Raw genomic sequence first — 25,081 nt, forward strand, 5'->3', positions numbered from 1 at the left:
GCACGTGTTATACTTAGCTTCTTAGTATGAACTGTCCTGTATCTCAACATCTATTATGGTTATAGGTCAGGTCATTTCAAAATGTTTTTAATTTTTAACTTTTATTTTAGCGAAGAAGTGAATAGGAATGATTTCAAGCCACACAGATTCAAGGTGTGATCACCAGCGCTCTGGGCCAGCAGGCTCTATCATCTGAGTCTCTTTCAGAGCAACTTTCTTTGAGGCGTTCGATGCTTGACACTGTGCTCTGACCCACCTTCTAGCCTTTTCCATGTCAGGGCATACACAGAAAACTGTAAGGCTGTATGGTTCATACAGAGAAACTGAAAACGTCTCAGAGGCAGAGGTGATCTGCTTTGGGAGCTCCAGGCACCCCTATGCTAAGATCTACCTCAGCTGGAGAGATGGTTCAGTGCTTATGAGCACTGGCTGCTCTTCCAAAGGACCCAGGTTCAATACCCAGCACCCACGTGGCAGCTCACAACTGTTTGTAACTCCAGTTCCAGGTGATCTGACACCTTCACACCAATGCACATAAACTATAAGATAAATAAATAAATAAAAGTAATTTAAAAATAAGGTGGCAAGTACTAGAGGAAAACAACTGACATTGGCCTCTGGCCTACACACACCAAGACAGACAGACACACACACACACACACACACACACCACCACCACCACCACCACCACCACCACCCCAAAAAAAGAAAAGATTCCTACAAATATGGATTGATATATAAGATAAAATTTTAAATGATTAAAAAAATTCAGAAAGCATATATAGTTTGCTGGCCCACCCAGCTGACAATTCTTAGAATTATCATACATTGAATTACATAGCTTTATGTAAAATTTTAACCTTTGAAACAATGTTAATGGTCTAGGTACTCAAAATATGAGATAAAAGCAGCAGAGATCATGTGAAAAATCTAAAATGAAAAATCAAATACACACAAATTAGGCAAGCTGCATTTCAATTAATCCTATGGCAGGGGAGGGATGACTAATTCCAGCTCTGAGCATGCCTCATGTATTACTCATATACAGACAAACCAGCCATGTGTAGCTCCTCAAGTCTACTGACAAGAGTGCTTTCTGCAGTGGTGTGGACTAGCTATTCTGGAACTACTGTCTCTGATCAAAGAATTCAGCAAAGGAGTGTACAGGCTACGGCGATGAGAACCAGCTTCTCAGCATGGAACGTAAGCAGCAAATACAACACACCAACAGTGGTAGACAAACCTCTTCATTCATACTGCTAGCTTAGATCTTTTTGCTGAGAGATCTTAGCTTACAAACATTACTTCCAAGCACAACAAGTGAGGGCTACTTGGAGAAAGAACTGATTCCAAGGCTAGAGCAGACTGGGTACCAGATGAGCATGGAGCACCTTGTAATATCAAGGGAAAGGCCCAAAAGGACACATCAAAGTTACAGATTAAGGAGGCTCCCGCTGGCCATATCCAAGACAAGCTGAGTCTCAAAATAATGACAACAGTATTACTGAATAAATTAAACTCTGTGCCTGTGCTATGATGTGTAAGCAAATGCATAATCAAGCACAGGAAAAAGGGAAGCTCTTCCTTACGAATACCAACCAACACATGTGGAGGAAGTATTACTTAGAAAACCACCATCATGAGTCTATCCGAGTAATAACTCATTCTATCAAGAACAATTGGACTGGAGAGATGGCTCAGAGGTTAAGAGCACTGTCTGCTCTTCCAAGTCCTGAGTTCAATTACCAGCAACCACGTGGTGGCTCACAACCATCTATAATGTGATCTGGTGCCCTCTTCTGGAGTGCAGGTGTACATGCAGGCAAAACACTGTATACATAATAATAAATCTTAAAAAAAAAAAAAAAAAAAAAAAGAACAATTAATGAGCCAGACACATGGCACATGCACATAATACCAGAACTGGGAGGACTGCAAGTTCAAAGCCAACCGGTGCTATAGAGTGTGCTATAGAGTGAATTCAAATGCAGCCTAGGTGAGTAAAATTCTGATTTATTTTATTTATGTATATTATTTATTATAGAGGGATTTTTATCCAGTCTGGCTAAAATATAGACATGGCTTTAGCATGCACCTGTAATCCCTCTGGATGGAATAGATACACCCTTAGCATACACTTTTAATCCCAAACTTAAAAGGTAAAATTAGTTGGTAGAAGGAAGCAGCATTCAGAAAGAACTAGAACTAGAAAGAATGAGTTTATTCAGCAGTAAGTCTCAGAGGCTGAAAACATTCTAAGCCTAGACTAGATTGGACAGAAGCCAGAAGTTTCCAGGACTATGCCTAGGTTACCAGACAGAGGTAGTAACCCTGTGAGATGACAATTACATCAGGTGAATAAAGCTGTCTTCAGATGTCCACACATGTTCTGTAGAGCGTGCACGTGCATGTGCGCTACCAGTATGTTCATGGGCATAAGGCTATCTATGGGAGCACAGATAGCCTCTCAAGGGGTGCACCCCAAAAGAAAACTGAGTTTCCTCCTGCAGAAGCCTTAGTTGCCAAGAGCTCCTCACTATTGTAGATCTTCATGAGCCCCTTGCCTATCCACAAAGGGATTTTGGCAGCTTGATCTTGTACAGCTCCTATGCATGCACTTATACCTATGAATAATTCTTATTTTAAATACATATTTCAAAAAAGATTGGTATGTTCCAGTAGTATAGGACTTGCCTAGAGTAAGAGGCCACAGGTATAACCCCTAGATAGAAATTGTCAAAATTAGTAGTATTTTATAAGAAAGGTAAACTGGGTTCTTCAAGAAAGGGTAAAAAAAAAAAACTATTCCGGCCAGGCGTGGTAGTGCACGCCTTTAATCCCAGCACTCGGGAGGCAGAGGCAGGCGGATCGCTGTAAGTTCAAGGCCAGCCTGGTCTACAAAGTGAGTCTAGGACAGCCAAGGCTGTACAGAGAAACCCTGTCTCAAAAGAAAATAAAAACACAAAACCAAAAAATCTACTCTGTATGAAAGAGAGATGGTTATAACAACTACAAGTAGCACATGATGCTGGATTTGATAGGGGGCAATGGGAAAGTGCACAGAAAGCAGAAATAGCTATACAAAGCACAGATCTGGACAACTGAAAAAATCTGGATATGAAATGTATATTATACTATTAAATGTCTTAATGTTGACTGATATCCTATGCTTACTGCAAAGCAAGTTCTTATACTTAGTTTAAAAAAAAAACTGGGACCAGGCATGGTGCACCCCTTTAATCCCAGCACTGGGGAGGCAGAGACAGTCAGATCTCTGTGAGTTCGAGGCCAGCCTGGTCTACAAAGTGAGTCCAGGACAGCCAAGGCTACCCAGAGAGACCCTGTCTCAAAATATATATATATAAAATCAAAAAGAAAAGAAATTAGAAGCGCTATCCAATTTACCTTACAGTCAGTTAATAGGGCTCCAGAAAGAAAGAAGGGGGGGGGGGGGAACCTAAGTTTCAGTAAAGAAATGTATCAATTTTAACATACACACATACGCGCACATGCACACAAGCTACCTAACTTAAGGGTATGTATGGGATTCAAAGCATACTGAGTGCTAGCAAGATGGTTCAGAGGATGAAAGCACCTGCCACACCAGCCTGGAGGCCGAATTCTCCCCTGAAGCCTACATAAATGCAGAAGAAAACCAGCTCCACAAAGGCGTGCTCTGACCTCCACACACAGGAACCTCCCCCATATAATATGCACACATAATAATAAAAAATTTTAAGTCTACTAAGTATTTATGATAAATGAAAGAAAAGCATACATGCCAAGACAAAACATTTTGAATTTTCAGAGCAGCAAGGCAAAGAATAAAAGGATGCGTAGAGCAGAGGTGACTAGAAAGGCATGGGGTTCCAACAGCAGCACAGTGAGCCTGCGTAAAGGAGCCATACCTTCCAACTGGGAGAATTCTTCTCCAATAACCCATATTCAGTCAAGCTATCACTTTAAAGAGATAATAAAAAATGCCTGACTTGTAAACCATCAAAAATTGACCTTCCATGGGAAGGGACCTATGTAATGTACTGCACAAAAGAGCGGGAAAAAAACAAGAAGGAAAAAGACATGGGACCCAGGACATGAGAGAGCTAACATAAGAGAACAAAGGGACTAGAACCAGTTATTCCCAGTGGGAGCAGGGGACTGAGGGCTCCAGGAAAAGGGGGACTATCTACCCTGCCACAGAGGCAGGAACACAGTACCAATCACCACCCTTGACAATTTATAAGAACACCTGAGAGAAACGTCTAAAATTAAACAATTCTAAAACAGACAACGGTTCAGGAAAAATAAGTGTTGAAAAAGAAAAAAAAAAAAAATCCGTCACTATGTTAACCAAAATGTGTTATCTAATTATGTTAGGGAGTGAATATAGGCTACAACAGGATAAACAACAGCCATTACCACAGGAAGTGGGCCAGGAATAAAGCCTGACAAGTCCTGACAAGTACTCAGGTAATTAAGAGAGAGCACACATACCAAGTAGAGCAGGAAGACGGCTGTGGCCAGCAGGCCTGACAGTAGAAAAGGAAACTGCTTGTCTATTCAAAGCCCTTTGAATATAGGTACTACTTTTCTGAAAATATGAATTAATTTTTAAAGAGTATAATAGTCATATAATTCATAACTTGCCTAAATTGTATTTTAATTTAAAAATTTGTCAGGACTGGGGTAGAATGCTTGCCTAGGGTGTACAAGAGCCTGGTTCAGATCCCAAGCAGTGTACTAAGAGGAGGAGAGACGGAGGAGCCTAAAATCTATTACAAAGCATAAAATTTCAAATTGTAGTTCATCACTCGAGTCCAGGGCACCTACTCAGTCCTCATTACTTTTACACTAGCTTGTCCTTCTCTGCTACAGCAAATGTAACTTCAAGGCTGACCAGATTCTATCACCTGTGCTAACGGATCCAGATCCCCACAGAGCTGGAGAAAGGGCATCTGGTCCTGCGGACTCCCACGCGTCAAGGCAAACTGATCCATAAGGCTCACTGCCCAAATGCCTCAAGTAATTTACTCTATTTTTAAGAGGACATCTAAAGTCAGTTTCCAGCATCATACAGAACAAAATAATGTATGAAACACAATTTCAAAACTTTAATCTGCTGGGCCAGGCATGGTGGCATACACCTTTAATCCCAACACTTGGGAGGCAGAGGCAGGCAGATGCTGTGAGTTCAAGGCCAACCAGGTCTACAAAGAGAGTTCCAGAACAGCCAGGGCTATTTCACAGAAAAATTCTGTCTCGAAAAACAGAAAGAAAGAAAGAAAGAAAGAAAGAAAGAAAGAAAGAAAGAAAGACAAACAGACAAAAACCAAAAAACCCTGTAACATGCTAAACAAACCTGTTATTATTCCTTCTATGACAAACTCAGACTTGTTCAGACCTATTCAAGGAAAAAACATCGACAATGTTGTTTCTACTCTGCCAGTCTTCAGCTTAAATCCTTCACTGAGTCTCTACCTAAGTGAGAACCAGTAACTATTAAAGCCCCAGCAGATCACTAAATTAGTCAGAATGGGATACTTTTGTGTCTGGGAAACCAGACACAAATAGCTACATAAAAATTACTAAGAGTTTAATATTGTTTCAAAAATAACTTCCCCTAAGAAGCTGATTACACAAAAAATGAAAACAAAAGCCATGAATCACTTCAGAAAATCTAGCATACATACTTCCATGTATTTAAAATAGCAAGATCGGATGCAAAAATTCTATGCCTCTGCCAACAAAGCAAGCAAACACAGTTAAATTGTAATGATATTTTAAAAGAAATAAGTCAATGTAAGCACTATACAATTATTATTTCAGAACATCAGCAAGAAAATATTTGTATTAAGGAAGAACTCCCTCCTATAAGTATATAAAACAATGATAATTACATACCTCATTTTAAAAATATTGAGTTTTTGTGTGTAGATGCCTTGTCTGCATGTATATCTGTGTGCCCTGTGCATTTGGTGTCTGCAGAAGCCAGAAGGCATAGGATCCTTTGAAACTGGAGTTAGGATGGTTGTGAGCCACGTGTGAATTCCGGGAGTCAAACCCAGGCCCTCTGGAAGAACAGTGAATGCTCTTACTCTCTGACCTATCTATCCAGCTCCCGAGATCTACAGACCTCTCAGTGTAAGACTTTCTGCAGAAAACAACAGGTTTAATGCTTGCATTTTACACTTCTTTCTAGTTTCTTTTGATTTTGTAATAAAGATTAATGCTAAAGCGCAAAGTGGGTAAATTCCCATACTAACATTTACTGCTGGGCTGGGCTGGGAAACTTTATTCTTTTAAAACTAATGGGACTGTATGAGGAAATAGAAAAAAATACAATGTGGGCTTGTATTTATTTTGATCCCAAAGAGAGTAACTACATTCTATTTTTTGTAAAGATTTGTGTTTTTAACTATTTGCATGTGTCTGTGCCCTTGAGAATTCAGGTACCACTAGAGTCCAGAAGAGGGCATCAGATCCCCTGGGCTGGAATCACAGGCTGCAGTGAGGCCTGAGAACAGGCTGGTCCTCTGAGCCACCGCTGCAGTGCCTCAATATTCTAGTAAGCAGTTACCTGCAAACTCCACAAGAGTTAGCTACTTCAATTCTTGAAATAGCTATTTTGCTTAACAAAACAAAACAAAACAAAGGTTGGATTTTTCTTTACAATAGATACAATTTCAAATCTGACAATCTTCCAAAATCTACACCTATTAACTATTTTTTAGAGCTAAAAATATTATTTTTAATGAGTGTCTAAAACAACCAAAAATACTGACAAATCAATGAATTAAAAAAAAAAAAAGAACTTAAGCCCTAGGCCTAACTTCTCATAACGAATGTTGGACTTGACTGGCTACTGCACACACCAGGTGCAGTTCGATCCGTTAGTTATACCACGGTTTCCTTAGAAATGCTGATTTGAAGCCGGGCAGTGCTGCACACCGGTAATCCCAGCACTTGGGAGGCAGAGGCAGGCAGATCTCTGTGAGTTCAGGGCCAGCCTGGTCCACAGAGTGAGTCCAGGATAGCCAGGCCTGTTACACAAAGAAACTGTCTCAAAAAAAAAAAAAAAAAAAAAAAAAAAAAAAAACAAGACTTGATTTAAGTCAAATTGAATCAAATTTGAATTAAATTAAATTCAATTTTACCACATGAAAGTAAAAAAATATTTTTTTTCTGAGACAGGGTTTCTCTGTGTATCTCAAACTCATGGAGATCTGCTTGCCTCTGCCTCCTGAGTGCTGGGATTAAAGGCACGTGCCACCACCGCCTGGCTGAAAGTAAAATTTTAAATTCTTTTATCAATAATAATGTTGTTCTATGGTCTCTACACAATACAGTTCTTTTTTTTTTTTTAAATCTCTATTTCATGTGTATAGGCGTTTTGCCTGCCTGTTTATCTGTGCATCATGTGCATGCCTGGTGCCTAGGGAAGTCAGAAGAGAGCATCAAATTCCCAGGAAGAGTTAGAGAGGGCTGTGAACTACCATGTGGGTGCTGGAATCAAACCGAGGTCTTCTGGAAGAGCAGCCAGTCCTCTCAACCACTGATCTGTCTCTCCGGCTTCCTGTCTAGCTCTTTTATAAACACCTATTATACAACAAGATTTTTGTAAAATATCTATGACCACAGGGAAACATTTCATTACAGAAATTTGTTTCCTAAAAAACTTACTTTTCTCTTCAAAAACTTATCAAAGTGTTTACATCCCAGCAAGGTGTGATGGCTCACACCTGTACTTAAAGCTATTTGGGAGGCTGAGGCAGGACTGCTACCACAGATCAAGACCAGACTAAGACACTATCTCAAAAATCAATATAAAAGTCAAAAAGGAAACTTCAGGTTAGTAAGCAAGGACAAAGACTTAAAGAAGCTAAACAGCTAGCTCTATTAAATCTACAAGAATACAGCAGTCTCATATTAGCGATGAGAAAAAGAATATACAGTCCCTAAAAGCCAGTCTTTTTTTTTTTTTTAAAATATGGAACGCTTCACAAATTTGCGTGTCATCCTTGCGCAGGGGCCATGCTAATCTTCTCTGTATCGTTCCAATTTTAGTACATGTGCTGCCAAAGCGAGCACCTAAAAGCCAGTCTTTTTTCTTTTTTAATTTATTTATTCTTGTTACATCTCAATGGTTATTCCCATCCCTTGTGTCCTCCCATTCTTCCCTCCCTCCCATTTTTTCCTTATTCCCCTCCCCTATGACTGTTCCTGAGGGGGATTACCTCCCCCTGTATGTGCTCATAGGGTATCAAGTCTCTTCTTGGTCACCTGCTGTCCTTCCTCTGAGTGGCACCAGGTCTCCCCCTCCAGGGGACATGGTCAAATGTGAGGCACCAGAGTACATGAGAAAGTCATATCCCACTCTCCACTCAACTGTGGAGAATGTTCTGACCATTGGCTAGATCTGGGTAGCTAAAAGCCAGTCTTAAGGACAGTCCAAAGATAAAAAAGACACGCAGATTTCTACAGGGAAGGCTATCTCCAACCCAGCTAAAACAAAAAATAAAAATAAGCAAGTTATAATATCTACTCAAGAATGGAAAACACAGGAAAACTCAATCCTAAAGCAGATAAAATCCAGATACTATCTTTAAAAGATATAAACTGGTTTATCTTAAAAATAAAACAGCCAGTCCAGTGTGGTAGAACACCCCTTTAATCCTAGCACTAGGGAGGCAAAAGCTAGTAGATTGCTGTGAGTTCAAGGCCAGCCTGGTCTACAACATGAGTCCAGAAAAGCCAGGGCTACACAGAGAAACCCTGTCTTGAAAATCCAAAAATAAATAAGTAAATAAAACAGCCAATTCCTTTCTCAAAGAACCTTGTAAAATTAAGCTAGCTACAATTTATTGCTAAGTATCCAGCTAGCACAACCACTTAAGACAAGTGCAAATTCACTTTATAATGTCCAAGTTTAATTTCCATTTTTTTCTTTTCTGTTTGTTGTTATTGTTGTTTAGTTTTTGGTTGTTGATTTGTGTTTCTGAGTCACAGTTTCTTTGTGTAGCCCTGGCTGTCCTTGAACTCCCAAGCACTAGGATTAAAGGTGTTTACCACAACCACCTAAGTTTTATGCATCTGTAAACACACACACACACACACACACACACACACACACACACACACCTACACCTAAGTGTATCTCACAAGGAGGGAATCTGTCTTAAGATGGGCAATCTAAAGATTGTAATTTACTTTTATAGGAAATACCCCTAGAAAGCCAGGCAGTGGTGCCAAATGCCTTTAATCCCAGCACTCAGGAGGAAGAGGCGAGCAGATCTCTGAGTTTGAGGCCAGGCTAGGAAAGCCCAGGCTATACAGAGAAACACTGTCTCAAAAATCCAAAAAAATAAAATAAAATAAAGGAAGAAAAGGAAACACACCTGGAAAATATTAGAATATAACTAAATATAATCAACATGTTACCTAAGAACAGATTTCAGATAACCTCCAAATCACCAGAGGCAAAATTCCATAGCTTCAGAAATCTCTCCCACTTCTATAGGACACAAACTTCTTGTACTAGAAATAAAATGAAACCAGCAAGGAGAAGGGAACTGAACTGAAAGAGGGTTTTTTGGTTTTTTTACTATATATTCATTTATTATATATACAGTGTTCTGCCTGCAAGTACACATGCAGGCCAGAAGAGGGCACCAGATCTCATTCTCGATTGGTTGTGAGCCACCATGTGGTTGCTGGGAATTGAACTCAGGACCTTTGGAAGAGAGACATTTTTTTTAAACAACCAGAAGTTTGCTGCATTTTTTGTGCCTATATTGAGGGGGCAGTTACGTCACGTCTGTATGGCGAGTTGAGCATAATTAAGCTGACCTTCAAGGCTGTTCTCTCCCCATTTATATAAACAGCTCTTTGTGCTCATTTGCAGGCATTTTAATCAATAAATTGGATCATGAAAGTCAAATACCAAATTTTGAACTGTGAAATTTAAGATATTCTCATATCAAAAATCTTCCAGCTGGGCGTGGTGGCGCACGCCTTTAATCCCAGCACTCGGGAGGCAGAGGCAGGTGGATCTCTCTGAGTTCGAGGCCAGCCTGGTCTACAAAGCGGGTCCAGGACAGCCAAGGCTACACAGAGAAACCCTGTCTCAAAAAAACCAAAAAAAGAAAAAAGAAAGGAAAAAGGAAAAAAAAATTCCAAGGAACTCATTTCAAACATGTTTCCAAGCCCATTAAGTCCCTTAAATTACTAAGCATTAAGTTTCTAAATGACAAAATAAAGACCTCACTCTCAAAAAGACAAGTTAAGAGTTTGATGGTTATTTTTAAGCTTTGAGCTATCGTTTAATACCCGTAACATCTGAAGCAACTCCTAACCTTTGTCTCAGTTTCACAATCTATAAGTCAGGGAATCGTACAAGGATGGGCAGTTAGTTAAATTAGCCAGGGTAAAATGCTTGCAAGTTGCTTTGAAGTTACTTATGTTGTTCTCAGTTCTCCTCCTACTCAGTAAAACTAAGAGATGAGAAAGCATCTGGAATTTCTATAGATAATAACATCTGCAGACTCACAGTAGTTAAAAAAAAAAGATGGTTTATATTTACAACTTTCTAAGCCAAGTTCATTCAACAATTGCCACAGATTTCAATATAAGACTGAAAAAAAATTAACACTTTTTTGGTGAATATAATTTGAGCCTCAATGATATCTATTCTTACCTACATTTCCAAAACAGATTGTTACATAAAAATCTCAGAGCATCTTGAGAAGTCTTGGCACAAGACAAATCCAGGCACGACGAACAAGCTGCTAACGTAGCTGACACTATTCTCAGCACTCTCAGCTGTCAGTCACGTGAGATCCACCCGAAGCACACCCTGCAGTACCAGCCCCCTGAGAATCTACCAAAGCTCTTCCTCCTCAGCCATCTGTCCAGGAAAGCGCTATGAAAACACCTAGAGCATTTGCTCTCCTATCTGAAAAGGATATGAATAAGCCAAACACTGACAGACTGCACAGCACTTCTATTAAATCCCTTCTCAAGCTTGGGCTGAACACAAAACATTTATAGAAGTTCCAAACTACAGCTTAATCAAAAACTATTTCCCACACTCCCAACAGAGACATGTTAAACATGAAGGAAGCGCTCAATTGGGGGGAGCATGTTAAGAAGAAGTTTACTGTAAACTATTCTCTGATAGAAGAGGACTCAAAATTTAAAACAAGAATTTAATTACTCACTTAGATACTAGCTACTCATTATTTTGCTTACTGCCTACAAATAGTATAAAGTTGTTAGCATCTCTTTAGTCTGAAAGAGCACAAATCTTTCATATTCCAGTGCAGATGAAAACTGCAGGCATTCCAATGAGGTCTGCAATATGGTTCAGCAGGCAAAGGCACATGCCACCAAGCCTGACGACCTTAGATCACTGCAGAGGAGAGGGACAATTCTTGAACGTTATCTTCTAATCTCTAATGTTTCAATCTCTCTCCTCTCCTCCTGTCTCTGTCTCTCTCTCTCTGTCTGTTTCTCTGTCTCTTTGTCTCTCTCTCTCTCTCACATTAAATTTCAATGAGGAATTCTAATGTTATAAAAATAACCCACTTTGTAGACCAGGCTGGCCTCAAACTCAGAGATCCGCCTGCCTCTGCCTCCCGAGTGTTGGGGGTAAAGGTGTGCGCCACCACGCCCAGCATCTTATAAAATCTTACTGTTAATGGTATCAATGTAAAGAATGGTTATAATTATCTTGAGGGTAAATGAGTTCCAGGAAAACAGAGAGTTCTAATTCCTCCTCCAGCCCAACCTTTTCCTCTTCGTAGGCCATGCAGGATGTTCCTCGGTATGTTGCTTGGAAAAAACATGTGATCACAAAAGAAACCAGCATGGCCCAACCCTTCAGCTTCAGCCTTGTCAAACACAAGCAGCAGCGGTCAGTTCCAGGGTTCTCCAATCCACTATCAATCACTCAGACGCTGTGGGAACAGGCTGAGGCTGCTTATGGTTCTGGGGCTAGGGTGGAGAAGGACACTTCCAACATGACTAAAAAGACAACTCCATTGACTTAGGTTTTACAAATATTACTAAAAGGAAGTTCAAATCCTCCTGAAAATACACAAAGTTCAAATCACTATGAAGAATATCATCTACCCATTTGGCTTAAATGGCCCTGCTCATTGACAACTAATTTTCCATCTGCCTATCAATCTATATGCCCACACTGCCAGAAGACTACAAGTTCTGTGCTAACAAGGTCATTAGTGGTCACCTGCTTACAATCCAGCTTTCTGACTAACGTGCTGGGAAGGGAAGGCAAGGGAAAAAGCATTCCAGGGAATAAATTCATTTCATCTGCATTTATTCTCAACATGAAGTTACAGACCATTTCATAATCTACATGAAAACACTTTACCAAGCAAGCATTTACTGAGTACACCACTGCAGTAGATATTTAGTAAACAAAGCACAGAATGCTACTTAATAGTGAATTTTCAAGGCATGGTGACGCATGCCTTTAATCCCAGCACTTGGGAGGCAGAAACAGGTGGATTGCTGTGAGTTCGAGGCCAGCCTGGTCTACAAAGGGAGTCCAGGACAGCCAAGGCTACACAGAGAGACTCTGTGCCGAAACCCCCCCCCCCCCCCCCCGCAAAAAAGGTAGTGAATGTATTCAACTTTGGTGAACTAAATAACTGATCCTATTTAGAAAATTTAGTCCAAGGGCCAAAGTAGTCTTCTTTACATGTAGGCTGAGAGAAACAGGGTACAAAAGAACCCATCACTCCATCAGGAGGACATCTTATCTTTCTCAGATCAGTCCATTACAAATTCATTACCACGGACAAAGAACCAGTCAGCACCTCATCCTACTAAAAGGATCTTTAAAAAAATAAAACATAAAGATGTATCTCCAATAACCCCCCCCCAAACACAAACTACAGATCAATCCCATCACTCTTTTTTCTGAATAGAGTGCTTTAGGGGTGAAAATATACTTGAAATTTAGAGGCTCCCTCAACTCTTTGAAGAATTAATCAGGGAGAAATTATCATGACTTTCCTAGTAAACTAGCTCCAAATCAACAGCACTAAAAATCAACCCTAAAATCCATGTACTTGGCTATTCCTTAGTTTAAAACAGTATTGTTTGGCATATATTTTTTAAGTACTTCATTGGTTTTTCTTTTCTTTTTTTTTTTCTTTTGTTTTTTGAGACAGGGTCTCTTTGTGTAGCCTTTGCTGTCCTGGACTTGCTTCTGTAGACCAGGCTGGCCTCGAACTCACAGCCATACACCTGCCTCTGCCTCCCAAGTACTGGGATTTAAGGCGTGCACCAACACCGCCTATTCTTTTCTTTTTTTAATCTGTCTTGTCACTGATTAAACTTTCCACCTACAAAAATAAGGAATGCCCAAATCTCCGGCACCTGAAAATAACATCTGGTGTGCACAGAACACACAGCTTGAGAGACTGGCCCATTTAAACTTTGTAATTTAAAACTAGAATGTTCTTAGCCATAATTAGGCATAAATCAGCTTTCACCTTATTAGGAGATTGCTATTTTCAACATTTCCCTTAAACTACTACATGGATTTATCTTTTGGGGGGGGGGGGGGTTCAAGATAGGGTTTCTCTGTTTAATAGCCCTGGCTGTCCTGGAACTCTCTGTAGTCCAGGCTGGCCTCGGAACTCAAGAGATTCGCCTGTCTCTATCTCCTGAGTGCTGGGATTAAAGGTGTGCACCACCACACCCTGGCTATGGATTTACCTTCTAACCAGTGAACTTCCTGACTCTCCAACTAGCTTAGACTTTCCAGCCTCGTTTATTTCTCTAACTTTGTAATTCTAGTTTGAAAAGAGGAGGTGTCCCTAACCATTTACCTATGGCTCTTAAAGTAGGATCTTGAACCATAAGACTTCAGGGGTCGCCAGGCGTAGTGGTGCACGCCTTTAATCCTAGCACTTGGGGAGACAGAAGCAGGTGGATCCCTGTGAGTTTGAGGCCAGCCTGGTCTACAAAGCAAGTCCAGGACAGCCAGGGCTACACAGAGAAACACTGTATCCAAAAAAAAAAAAAAAAAAAAAAAAAAAAAAAATCCAAAAAAACAAAACAAACAAACAAACAAAAAACTTCAAGGGTCCTTTTTCAAAGGGATTTTCCTGGCTGACATTTAGAAAGAAAGAAAAAGATATTACTATGTTTGTGTTTCAAGACAGTTTCACTACGTAGCCCAGGCTGTCCTGGACTTGTTTGGCAGACCAGGCTGATCTCAAACTCACAGAGATGCACCTGCCTCTGCCTCCTGAGTGCTGGGATGTGCACCACCACCACCTAGCTTTAGTATATTACTTTGAATGTTTCTCTTCAATCTCCCAAGAGCACAAAGTGGAGTTTTCCAGATAATATGTGAAGTATGGCATCTCAAGAGACTACGTGCAGAAGCAGGTGTGAGACGCCAGCTGACTTCCTGTAAGGTAAAGCACAAAACATTGGAGGTGGAGGCAGAGGCAGGCCGAGCTCTGAGTTCAAGGCCTGTCCAGTCTTCACAGTGAGTTCCAGGACAGTCAAGGCTACACTGTCTTGAAAAACCAAAACGAACATATAAATTTAAGAAGCTAACAAAAGAAAACAATAAAAGCCAGGCATGGTGGCGCACGCCTTTAATCCCAGCACTCAGGAGGCAGAGACAGGCGAATCTCTTGAGTTCCGAGGCCAGCCTGGACCACAGAGAGTTCAAAGCTAGACAGGTCTGCAAAGTGAGTCTAGGACAGCCAAGGCTACACAGAGAAACCCTGTCTTGAAAAAAACAAAACAAGAAGCTAATCTTCCTATTAAGTGCTGTTCTAAAAAAAAGTTTACATAAACTGTCATTTCTGTTAACAAGTATTAAATTTACTATTGTTACTTACAATTAAGTCAGCATCTAAATATTTAGTTTTAATTTTATTTTCTATTATGATACTAATAGGTATAAGCCACACAAATACCCAGGGTTTTGAAAAATGTTGATACTATAAAGAGGTCTTGCAAACAGAAAGTTGTATGAAGCACTGTAGTATACAACTACATACCCTAACACGCAGCGCTCTCCATGGCTAAGCAGCTCTAGTTAGTTCTGAAGCATTGTTATTCCTTACCACCTAATCTTGCTGAGTTCTCTGTCTCCTTGTAAAACAATTCATCATAAAAGCCAATGTGTTTGGGCTCCATTTAGTGGGCTTTAGACATTTAATTATCAGAGTCCTATTTATAAAAATGTTCTAGTCTGTGATACCATGAATTAAACACCAGAAAGCAGCATTTCTCGTGTGTGTGTGTGTGTGTGTGTGTGTGTGTGTGTGTGTACGCGCACATCCTTGCTCATCCTAACAGAGACTTGTGAAGTAAATGCAAAGTACTGCTCTTTTTCCAGATGACATAATGAAACTCAAGAAAACAGAGTGCTGGTCCAAGGAGGCACTGCCTGCTAAAGTCTCGGCTGTTGGTCTTTTGCAATCTGCTTGGATGTCTCACTGGGGCATAATTGTGAGCTCCCAAAGAAAATAAGGCGGGGGCATGACTTTTATTGTCTGGGTGCCAAAACAGGGATTTTCTCCTCCTCAAGAAGAGTGTAATCAGACTCAGTACCAGTCAGAGCATTATTTCAACACACTGGCTACCCTTCTAATCTCCTCCAAAATAATAAATAAATAAATTCTGGCATATTAAAGGAGAAAAAAAAATCCAGAATACATAACACTCCAAGATGATGAGTTAGTTAGTAAGGGATCACAGATTTACCAATCATTTAATTGCTGAAACTACAGGCAGGCAAGAACAAGATCAAGCTTAATACAATAACATTTGATTGTACCAGCAAAGGGGTGCCAGCAGGTTAAAATGGGAGGCCCACATGAAATGAGCTTGAGACAGAAGAAAACACCCACAGAGTTGTGAAACTAGCTTTATTGGTCCTACAAATGCAAGTGATTAGACCCACCCTCCAAAGCAGGGTCAGAGGCTACCATTTGCTGCAAGTTGTAAAGATGCCACCCTCTGCCCCCAACAGAAATCACCCTTCCATTACTAATTTGTTCTCGTTTTTTTCAGCACATGTCTCCCAGTTACGCTCCATTTTAATATGCTAGGTTCCACAAGAGAGGCTTCATTTACTGCATCTCTTTTCCCCCAGTCAAAGTGGACTCCCTGACTGATGGAGGCAAGACTGACTCACAACAGGATATCTGCCACTTGCACAATTCTTGTCTTTTTTTAGAAGCATGTGCACAAGGAAGCCATTTCTAAGTTTGATGTGACTTTACACAGGGGGGAAGAAAAGGCTTGAGCTGACGCACCTGCCTCTGAATCCCTGTAGTGGACCACAGATGAGCAAGAGGGAGCACCCCATTCCTTGTGAGGTGTATGCTTTTCCTAGTTGTTGGTGTGTGTGTGTGTGTGTGTGTGTGTGTGTGTGTGTGTGAGGGGAGGGGGGTGTTGTGACAAATCTCTCGAAAAAAATTCAGCTATAGCACACAGCTATAGCTAATCAGCTAACAGACACCGGTCCGTGTGTGATAGACCTTTTTGCCGTCATGTTCCAAGCCCAAGGCTCACTGTTGAAGCTGTATTTACCCGGTAAGAGCCCATTCACACAAGTCCCTGCATTCCACAAAGAACTGCAATACCGGCCCAGCATGGCAGCACATGCCAATAATCCTTGTACTCCAAGCACCTTGGGCTATAACAGAGACCCAGTCTCTAAAACCAAAGGAATTGCAATAGTGCCCTGTGAAACCAATTAACTGGTTAATTTTTAAAGGCTTCACGCAGAAAAAGACTCCTGACTTTACAAAGGTGAGCAGGACACTCTGTCTTGGAGCTCCAGAAAACTGCAGTTACTTCTAGTCCGTATCCTGGAGGAGAGTTTTCTTTGTGGCACCCCGTATGTTTTGCGTCAGGAACATAACCACCTTTGAAGAAGTAACCGGTCAAAAGTATTAAAGCAGTCTCTAAACTACCTTCCCAGCTCCAGCCCAACTCAGGATGAGAAACCACTCCGCTGAATCGCACCACCGTCTTCCAGCTTCGTAAATGAACTTGATTTCTGATGCACACGAGTCACATTTTACACTACAGCCCAAGCTGCCAGTGATGATCTTAAAGCTCATAAACAAAGACCGGCGTCGGCACCAGGGCCCTACCAGGAAGTAATCAAAGCCGGGTGGCCGGTCCGACCTTAAGTCGGGGCAGACAATAAGAGGGCACCGGGGCTTCCAAGGGGGCAGAAGGAGTTAACGCTTAAGAAACTCAAAAGCATAACATAAACCTAAGATGTGTCTTACACGCACGAGGGAATTCCCAACGCAACCCCGGCCAACCCGAAAGACCGTCTCGGGGCAATCTTCTAAAGCGAAAAAAAAAAAAAAAAAAAAAAAAAAAAAGCCCTCGAGCCGCCCCTCCAAAGCAGCTGTTGGCTGCCTTCTCCCGAGCTTTTGGAACCCGCAGCCTGTTTTCAAACTTCACCCTCCTAGGCTGAGGCAAGACTCGGAGGCTAGCCTTCCCCAGTGTAGTCGGCTCAGGGGCTGCGGGGGGCCGAGGAGCCTGTGGGAACCCCGGGAAACGGGGCTCCGAAGGGGCCCGCGAGCCGGGCAGTCCAGACAAAGCTGCGACCGCAGAGCGGAGCTTTTCCTGTCCGGCCCACGGGGGGGACCGAGAGGCCGGCCCCGCCACACGTGGGGCGGCACGCGGGGCCGGCCCTTATGCTCGCGGAGCCTCGGGGTGCGGGCCGCCGCGTCATCCTGCCGCCGCGCGCTCGCTTCAGGCCCCGGCGGGCCTCTTCTCTGCCGGCCGGGCCGTCGGGCCGCGCGAAACAAAGGAGCCGCCGCCGCCGCGCCCGCCGCCGCCGCGCCGCGTCCCCTCGCCCCGCGCGCCCGGCCCGGCTTCCCCTCAGCCTCCCCGGAGGCCGCGCGCCACCCACCCGCGGCCCTTCGACGGCAAGGCCTGGGCCAGAGCCGGGACCTCGGGTGCGCGGCCGGCCAGCCCCGGGGGCCGCACTCACCGCTGCAGCACCAGGACGACGGGGAGCCGTTGGGGAACTTGGCTGAGTCCGGGGCGATGCAGACGCTGGAGCTGAGGTGTGGACACTCCATGGCCACGAGGACGGCGGCGGGGACGGCCGAGGCTCTGGGGCGGAGGGACTCCGGAGGCTCCGTCTGGGGTCGCTCCTGGCCCGGCGCTGGGCAGACGGCGGCTGCTGCGTCCCAAGCCTTTGCGTCAAAGAAAGCAAGGGCTTCCTGGCGCCGGGTTTTGCCGCCCGCCGTCTCCCGGCGCCCCGCTCCAGAGAACGTGGAAATCCGGACTCCTGTTTCTGCCGCCGCCCGGAGACAGTAGGCTTCCGCCTTCTCTGGATGCCCCGCCCACCCCCGCTGGTCACGGCCCCGGGGCCGGGCCCGCCCCGCCCCTCGCTATAGCCGGAGGGCGGGGCCTTGGCCCCACCCGCTGCTGACGTAGAGCCCCGCAGGGATTGTGAAGTGACTTTTCCCCCCCTAACTCTGACTGTCCCCGGCGGCGGCGGAAGAGTCTTAGGACCCCGGCAAGTGTGGATCCTCAGCCGGGGCAGACCGGTCAGGACTAACCCTGAGTCGACTACTAACTACAGCGAGGCTTGGAGGTAGAAGATGTGTCCACACTACAAAGTGTGCGGAAAATGAAAACCCACTCGCACCGACAAGCATCGAAGCCCCATTTTACACAGGAAGAAGCAGGCGAGGGGACTTTTGGGGGCGTGACCCTCGGTGGCCCAGCCGGCTGCAAAAGGCCCAGAACAGTCCTGACTTTCGTGTTCTCCCGGTAGCAGGTGCGGTCTGGAACCGTTCTGGGTTCTGAACTCTGGCCTGATAGCGTCAACCGGGTGCTTCATGGCCGAGGCCCGCAGGGCTGCCTGTGTTCCTGAGCCCAAGCTCTGCCATTATGACTCACTGTGTTATCTCCTGCCCATTGTGGGAATGTTCACACCTATACGTCTCTAAATTGAATGAAATAACAAATCTGGTTTGCTGTGCAAGGTCCGGGTTACCAGATAATTAAAAACAAAAACTGCAGCCTCACAGTGGGGCTCCCACAAACCTACAGTTGGGTTTGTTTGTTTGTTTGTTTTTTTGTTTTGTTTAACCTGGTGACGGAGCCTAGCATAAGGCAAGGAGAGAGGGAAGACCGATGTGGCAATCCTTCCGGCAGGAAAGCAAAGGTCAGGAAATGATTAACCGGCTGGGCCGGATAGTGGTTAGTTAGTGTAGGCCACCTCCCTGAAGTACACACCCCTTGCACCCCTTAAGCCACTACCCTGCAGCCTTCTGCCTGATACTGTCCACCCACCTAGGGCTTCTCTGCCCACGGTGGTATTTCAGATTCTTCGGTCAAAGCTCCTCTGTCACTGTCTCAAGTTATATATGGTTGCTGTTAAATAAACAAGGCTTGGACCGGTTTTGACAGCAAGGAGCTGTGGCAATCAAGCAGCCTAATGCGTATTCAGATTATCTTGCTGGCTACTTAATGGCGAACCTGCCCTCAAGTCTTTCCTCACCAAGAAAAACAATACTTATCTGTGCGAATTCCTACCCTGTAGAAATTAGCAGATAAAGTTTGTTTTTCTTCTTTTAAAAAAACAAAACCGAAAAAAAAAAAAAACCCATCAGGTGAAGTCTTCTTCCTTGGGAAAAGAGAAGAAAATCAACAATATTTATACTCTGTTCAATCTCATCCACCTATTTATCTTACAAGTCTGACTCGCCACCTTCTCAGTGTCCTTCCAGACAACTGCCTTCATCCAATACATCCTCAGCGCCTCACTGAATGGGGAGCTTGCTCCTGGCCCATGCTGTCTTTCATATTAGCTTGTCATGCCATGTTCTTTTCAACCTTGGAAACACTGTTTTTCTAATCCCTGAGACCTCAGTTCAACCATCACTTCCTACCTCCTACTGGAGGCCTTTCCTGACCCTGCTCCAGCCCTCGGTTACCTCCCAGGGTGTCATGGCCTTGAGTGCCCCTACAGTGCCTTTTAAAAACACTCTTGTTGTATGTAATTATTTGTTTAATGTCTGTCCTCCCCCTTGGAGGTCCATACCGGTAGCAAACAAGTCTGCCTGGTTTCCTGCTCTATTTCTAACAAAACATGTAGAACTTGGAGGATGTCCAATACACACGTGTTCAGTGGATCAGTGACGTCCAATACATACATGTTCAGTGGATGAATGACGTCCAATACATACGTGTTCAGTAGATGAATGAAAAGGGATGGGTCTCAAGATCCAGGAAGCTAGGAACTTAAGAAGAGGGCCCAGTCAATGGAGAGTCCATTCCCCCAATCTCAGAAATGATAACTAAATTAGCATTATCTTCTGAGTTTATAATTTTAAAAGGAACTGGGAAAGTACCTTTTAAACTGTAACTGCTAAAGAAACAAATGTTACAAGCCGGGCGTGATGGCCCATACCGTTAATCCCAGCACTTGGGAGGCAGAGGCTCTGAGTTCGAGGCCAGCCTGGTCTACAAAGTGAGTCCAGGACAGCTAAGGATACACAGAAAAACACTGTATCAAAAAATAAAAGAAAGAAAGAAAGAATGTTACAATTTTTAGTAGTGTTTTCTCTCAATCAGAATTAAAAAACAAAAACAAAAAAAACTTTGCCAGGTATGATGGCCCACACCTTTAATCCCAGCAATCAGGAGACAAAAGTAGGCAGATCGCTTTGAGTAGGAGGCCAGGCTGGGAGAAAATCTGTCTCGGAAAACAAAACAAAAAAGTAACAAAAAATCTTGGAGCAGGATCCCTAATTTAGTCACCTCTGATGACAGTTGTCCCTCAGAGGACAAATTCTAACAGGTAATCCAAAGGCAAGAGGGGGGAAGGGGGGATTTACTTGTAACCCTAAAACTTAATTTTCCTAGTCTTTGAAAGTCATCACAGAAGACTAAAATAAAACCGCAGTGAGTAAATGTGTCAAATGGGGGCAGACCACAGGGCACACTGTGAAACCTGCCTTTTCAAACCCCTGCAGCTGCTTTTAATACAGTGTTCTCTTCTTCTTGGCCGGCATCCCCTTGGCACCAAAGGCTCGCATACCAGCGCCCCTGAAGGTGATGCGCCAGCCTCCCGCGCCCCACCCCCACCCCTGGCTCTGCTGTGCTTAGCAGCTGCCGGGGATGTAGTACCCAGCTGCCTGAGAGGGCGCGTTAGAAACAGGGTTTCGGCTTAAAACCCACCAGAAGGGGCAGGCCTGTTTTTAAAGTGTGCACGTTGTACAGGGGAGCCGTGCACAATCTCACCAGGGCTCTCTTTATAAAGAGAGAGAGAGTGTGTGTGTGTGTGTGTGTGTGTGTGTGTGTGTGTGTGTGTGTGTGTGTGTGTGTGTGTGTGTGTGTGTGTGTGTGTGTGCGCGCGCGCGCGCGCGCGCGCGCGCGCATTGGGCAGGGAGGAAATGAGGGAAGGGGGAGGTTCTAGTTACATGGAAACCACGGTGAGGAAAAGGTCTTGAGGTTACTGCAACCTTCGTAAAACATTAGATTTGTAACATCTTGAATCTGTGGCCCTCGAGCACCAATTACCAGGACTGATTAGGTCCTGGAAAAAACTAGGTTTTTAACTATCCCTGCTCAGGCAAGACTTCCTGGAAACACACGACGACGTACTGTTAATAATTTACCATAGCAGTCTTCCTAGAAGCAAAGGCTCTTTGGAAAACCAAAGGTAGAGCAGTGGAGACTAGGATGTCTTGTGAAGTTGGGGGAGGGCAGCCACCTGAGGACTCCACCCTCACTGAGCCTTGTTTTCCTTGCCCTTTGATCAGGACGTCCTTGCTTGTCTACCATCCTCCTGCTTCCCAAGAACACAGGCTTTGCCAGGCCTGTGTGGAGCCTGATTCCTAGTTCCTGGAGTACCGCCAGCCCTCAGCACACAGCCTCCATAATTCTGTTAAATGACTGACGATAGCAGGGTCGATGCTGCGTGTGCTTGGCCCTGTGTTCAATCCCCTGTACCACTTCCCCAGAGTGGGGTGGGGTAAGGTGGGGACCTGTGGGCTCTAGTTACCCTACCCTCACTTTCCCAGTAGGGGATCCTGATGGGGGGGGGTCACTCCACTTCTTTCCATTCATTCCTTTTGTATCACTTTCTCCTTCAAAATTCCTCACGGGCTCCCATGTCTGCAGGGGGAATAAAAAAGTCCCAATTCACTCTCGACAGCATCACCTGCCCTCTTTTCCTTAGGCTCTTTTTTTCTTCTTTTAATTGTTCCAACAGTTCCAAAAATAGCCCCTCCTTATACAAAATGTGTTTCCTCACTCCTGTGTCCTCCCCCAGTTCACCCCTTTCCACCTGGCACCTCCTTCTTCTCCTCTGTGAAGAGGTTTCCTAGGGTAGCTCTCCATCACTTCCCCAAGAGGACTTCCAACTCTTCTCCCCATTCCCACCACCCCCTTTCTGTCCCTGCAGCTTGTCACATGGCACCATTATTTTCTGTTCACAGTTCAGTCTCCCTAGATAGCAAATATGTTTTATTTTCGACTGTGGAGTCTCTGCTCCAAGCTTAGCAGTAGCAGATATTAAAACTGATTATATCTGCTGATGGAATGTTGATAGAATTGTCCCCTTTGAGAGTGATTACATCAACAATTACACGTAATGGTCCCGTAGGTAGTCAGAAAAGGACCTGGACCAGTTAAGGACAGAAACCTACAATTATCGAGTCCCAAGTAAGTGCAGGGGACTATGTGGAGCGTTCTCATCTCTCTTTTAATCTCTGGGGGTACACATTACTATCTCCACTATTTTCAAAATAAAGGCAACTTAAAGGTCAAATAATTACACAAGTTTACACAGTAACTGCTTGGTTATCAAAGAAGGCAGTCTCACCCCTCCCACACATGATTGCTTAAATGCTTTTTTGCTGTACTGTTTGGGGAACCCTACGTTCTTTCTGAGGAGAAAGCTGCACGGAAGGCTTCTGAGCAGCTGGGGAGTCATTCAAGCCCAGAGCCAGCGTCATAATTGTCTGCCATCCTCCTCATAGTTTCTATTACTATTTGATTATTTAGACAGAATCTCGCTATATAACCCAGGCTGGCTTTGAACTCTTGGTCCATTGGCCTCAGCTTCCCACCCCACCCCCACCCCCTACTACCCCAAAGCTGGATAATCTCCTTTTTCTTTATCTCTGAGCTCTCCTTTAATGAAGCAGATGAGAAAATTTTCTTATCAAAGACCCACTTTGCAGATAAAAGTGCTGACAGATAAAGCAAAGTAGCGGGGCTCCAGCACCCGACGGCCTTTTCATTTGTAAAATCAGTACAGTGAGCTAAGTGCCGACCCAAGGCCCCTCCTCCCATCCGCAGTAGCTCATAACCACCAGGGGCACTCTCTGAAGGAAGATCACCTTGTCCACTCTAACTTTTCCCTCCAAAGCTGTCCCTCCATTCATAAATAGAGCCCTTTCAGCTCCCCCCATCCCCATGCTGAAGTTTGGCCAGTTGTTTTTTTTTTTTTTTTTTTTTTTTTTTTTTTTTTAATATTTTTTTATTATTATGTATACAGTGCTCTGTCTGCATGTACACCTGCAGTCCAGAAGAGGGCATCAGATCCCATGACAGATGGTTGTGAGCCACCATGTGGTTGCTGGGAATTGAACTCAGGACCTCTGGAAGAGCAGACAATGCTCTTAACCACTGAGCCATCTCTCCAGCCCCTGTTTTTTTTTTTTTATCTATGGACTTTAAGTGGAAATCACAGCCACCAGCTGTAGCTGGCACTGTGGACAGCTGCTCATGACACAAATACTTCATCGTCCAGTGACTATCAGGTAGGGGGTAGGGGTCTATCAGGTAGGGGGGCAGGGCCCCAGTGGGACGCTGGGTCAGGGAAGCCTTGGGCTTCTAAGTTTTCCCGGTGCCCTTTCTGTGTTCCTGCAACAAATGTGTCCAACACCTGCTTTCCTACAGGCACTAAAGAGACAGAGTGTGGTGCTGTGTGGGCTTCTGACATCGCTCTGCCACTTAAAGATGAACAGTGTTGCAGTGTCGCTCTCCTGGGCCTCATCCCCAACCCACTTATTAATTCCCTAACTGCACATGAGAGCCTCTGAGTTTCAAATGCCATCTAGGCTGAGAACGTTAAGCTTCTGACTGTGAAATGACATGTCATATACAGGGCCTGGCTTGGTGCCTGCTGGGTGGTGTAGAAGTCTGTTTCCCCAAAAGCCTTGTCAGGAGGTTGGATGTGCAAGGACCTGGCTTGGTGCCTGCTGGGTGGTGTAGAAGTCTGTTTCCCCAAGAGCCTTGTCAGGAGGGTGGGTGTGCAAAACGGGGAACAATGGCCTGAAATGGCTGGCTTACTTACAACTAGCACAGAAGGTTAGATTTTTCTTTTTATTCTTTATTGGCGATCTTATTTATGTTTGCCTTATTGTATGGGTTCTTTGTTTTGTTTTTGTTTTGCCTGTGTGTATGTTTATACACCATGTGCACGCAGTGCCGTTGGAGGCCAGGAGGAGTTGTATCTCCTGGGACTGCAGCTGCCACGTGGATGATAGGAATGGGACCTGAGTCCTCTGCAAGATCAGCAAGTGCTTTTAACCGTTGAGCCATCTCTCCAGTACTCCCATATCCCCTGTTTTTGAGACGGTCTCATCCTTCTTTCTTTTTTTTAGATGGGGCATTATATATCCCAAACTAGACTCAAACTCACTATGTAGCTTAGAATGACCTTGAACTTATGACCCTTCCATCCCCACCTCCTCCAGAGTGCAGGGATGAGAGGTGTACACCACCACGCATGGCTTTATAGATTTTTAAAATTATTATTTTAAAGGGAGATATCACTAAACAGATATCACTGTTGCCCTGGGCTCTGTGATATAAAAGCGAGGATCGAACAGTCCTGTCTGCAAACAGGAGGGAAGGTATGAGAGCAGTAGGCTAGCAGACAGGCAATTGCAACAGCCTGTGTGTGATAAGTGCTGGGGTGTGGGGGGAGTACAGGATGTTACTAAGCCACAGACAAGGGACAACTAACCCAAACTGGTGAGTGGGGGAGGGGAACATGTCAAGTAAGGCCCCCCTGGAGGAAATA

At 44.0% G+C, this 25,081-nt stretch overlaps 1 protein-coding gene and 1 non-coding gene across 2 annotated transcripts in view; both read right to left on the reverse strand.

Annotated features, from left to right (window-relative positions):
• Positions 1-18,349, reverse strand: part of Usp3 (ubiquitin specific peptidase 3) — a 79,357-nt gene extending 61,008 nt beyond the window's left edge. The window contains exon 1 of the mRNA XM_051156701.1: positions 18,017-18,349. Within this exon, the coding sequence (XP_051012658.1) occupies positions 18,017-18,107 (91 nt within the window). The 5' untranslated portion in view covers positions 18,108-18,349. The remainder of the gene's footprint in view (positions 1-18,016) is intronic.
• On the reverse strand, positions 7,982-8,088 carry LOC127198841 (U6 spliceosomal RNA). Its single transcript, XR_007831879.1, has one exon. It is a non-coding gene; the product is annotated as a U6 spliceosomal RNA (small nuclear RNA).
• Positions 18,350-25,081: the final 6,732 nt, after the last annotated feature.

This window comes from Acomys russatus, chromosome 14 (assembly GCF_903995435.1).
Source record: "Acomys russatus chromosome 14, mAcoRus1.1, whole genome shotgun sequence".
NCBI lineage: Eukaryota > Metazoa > Chordata > Mammalia > Rodentia > Muridae > Acomys > Acomys russatus.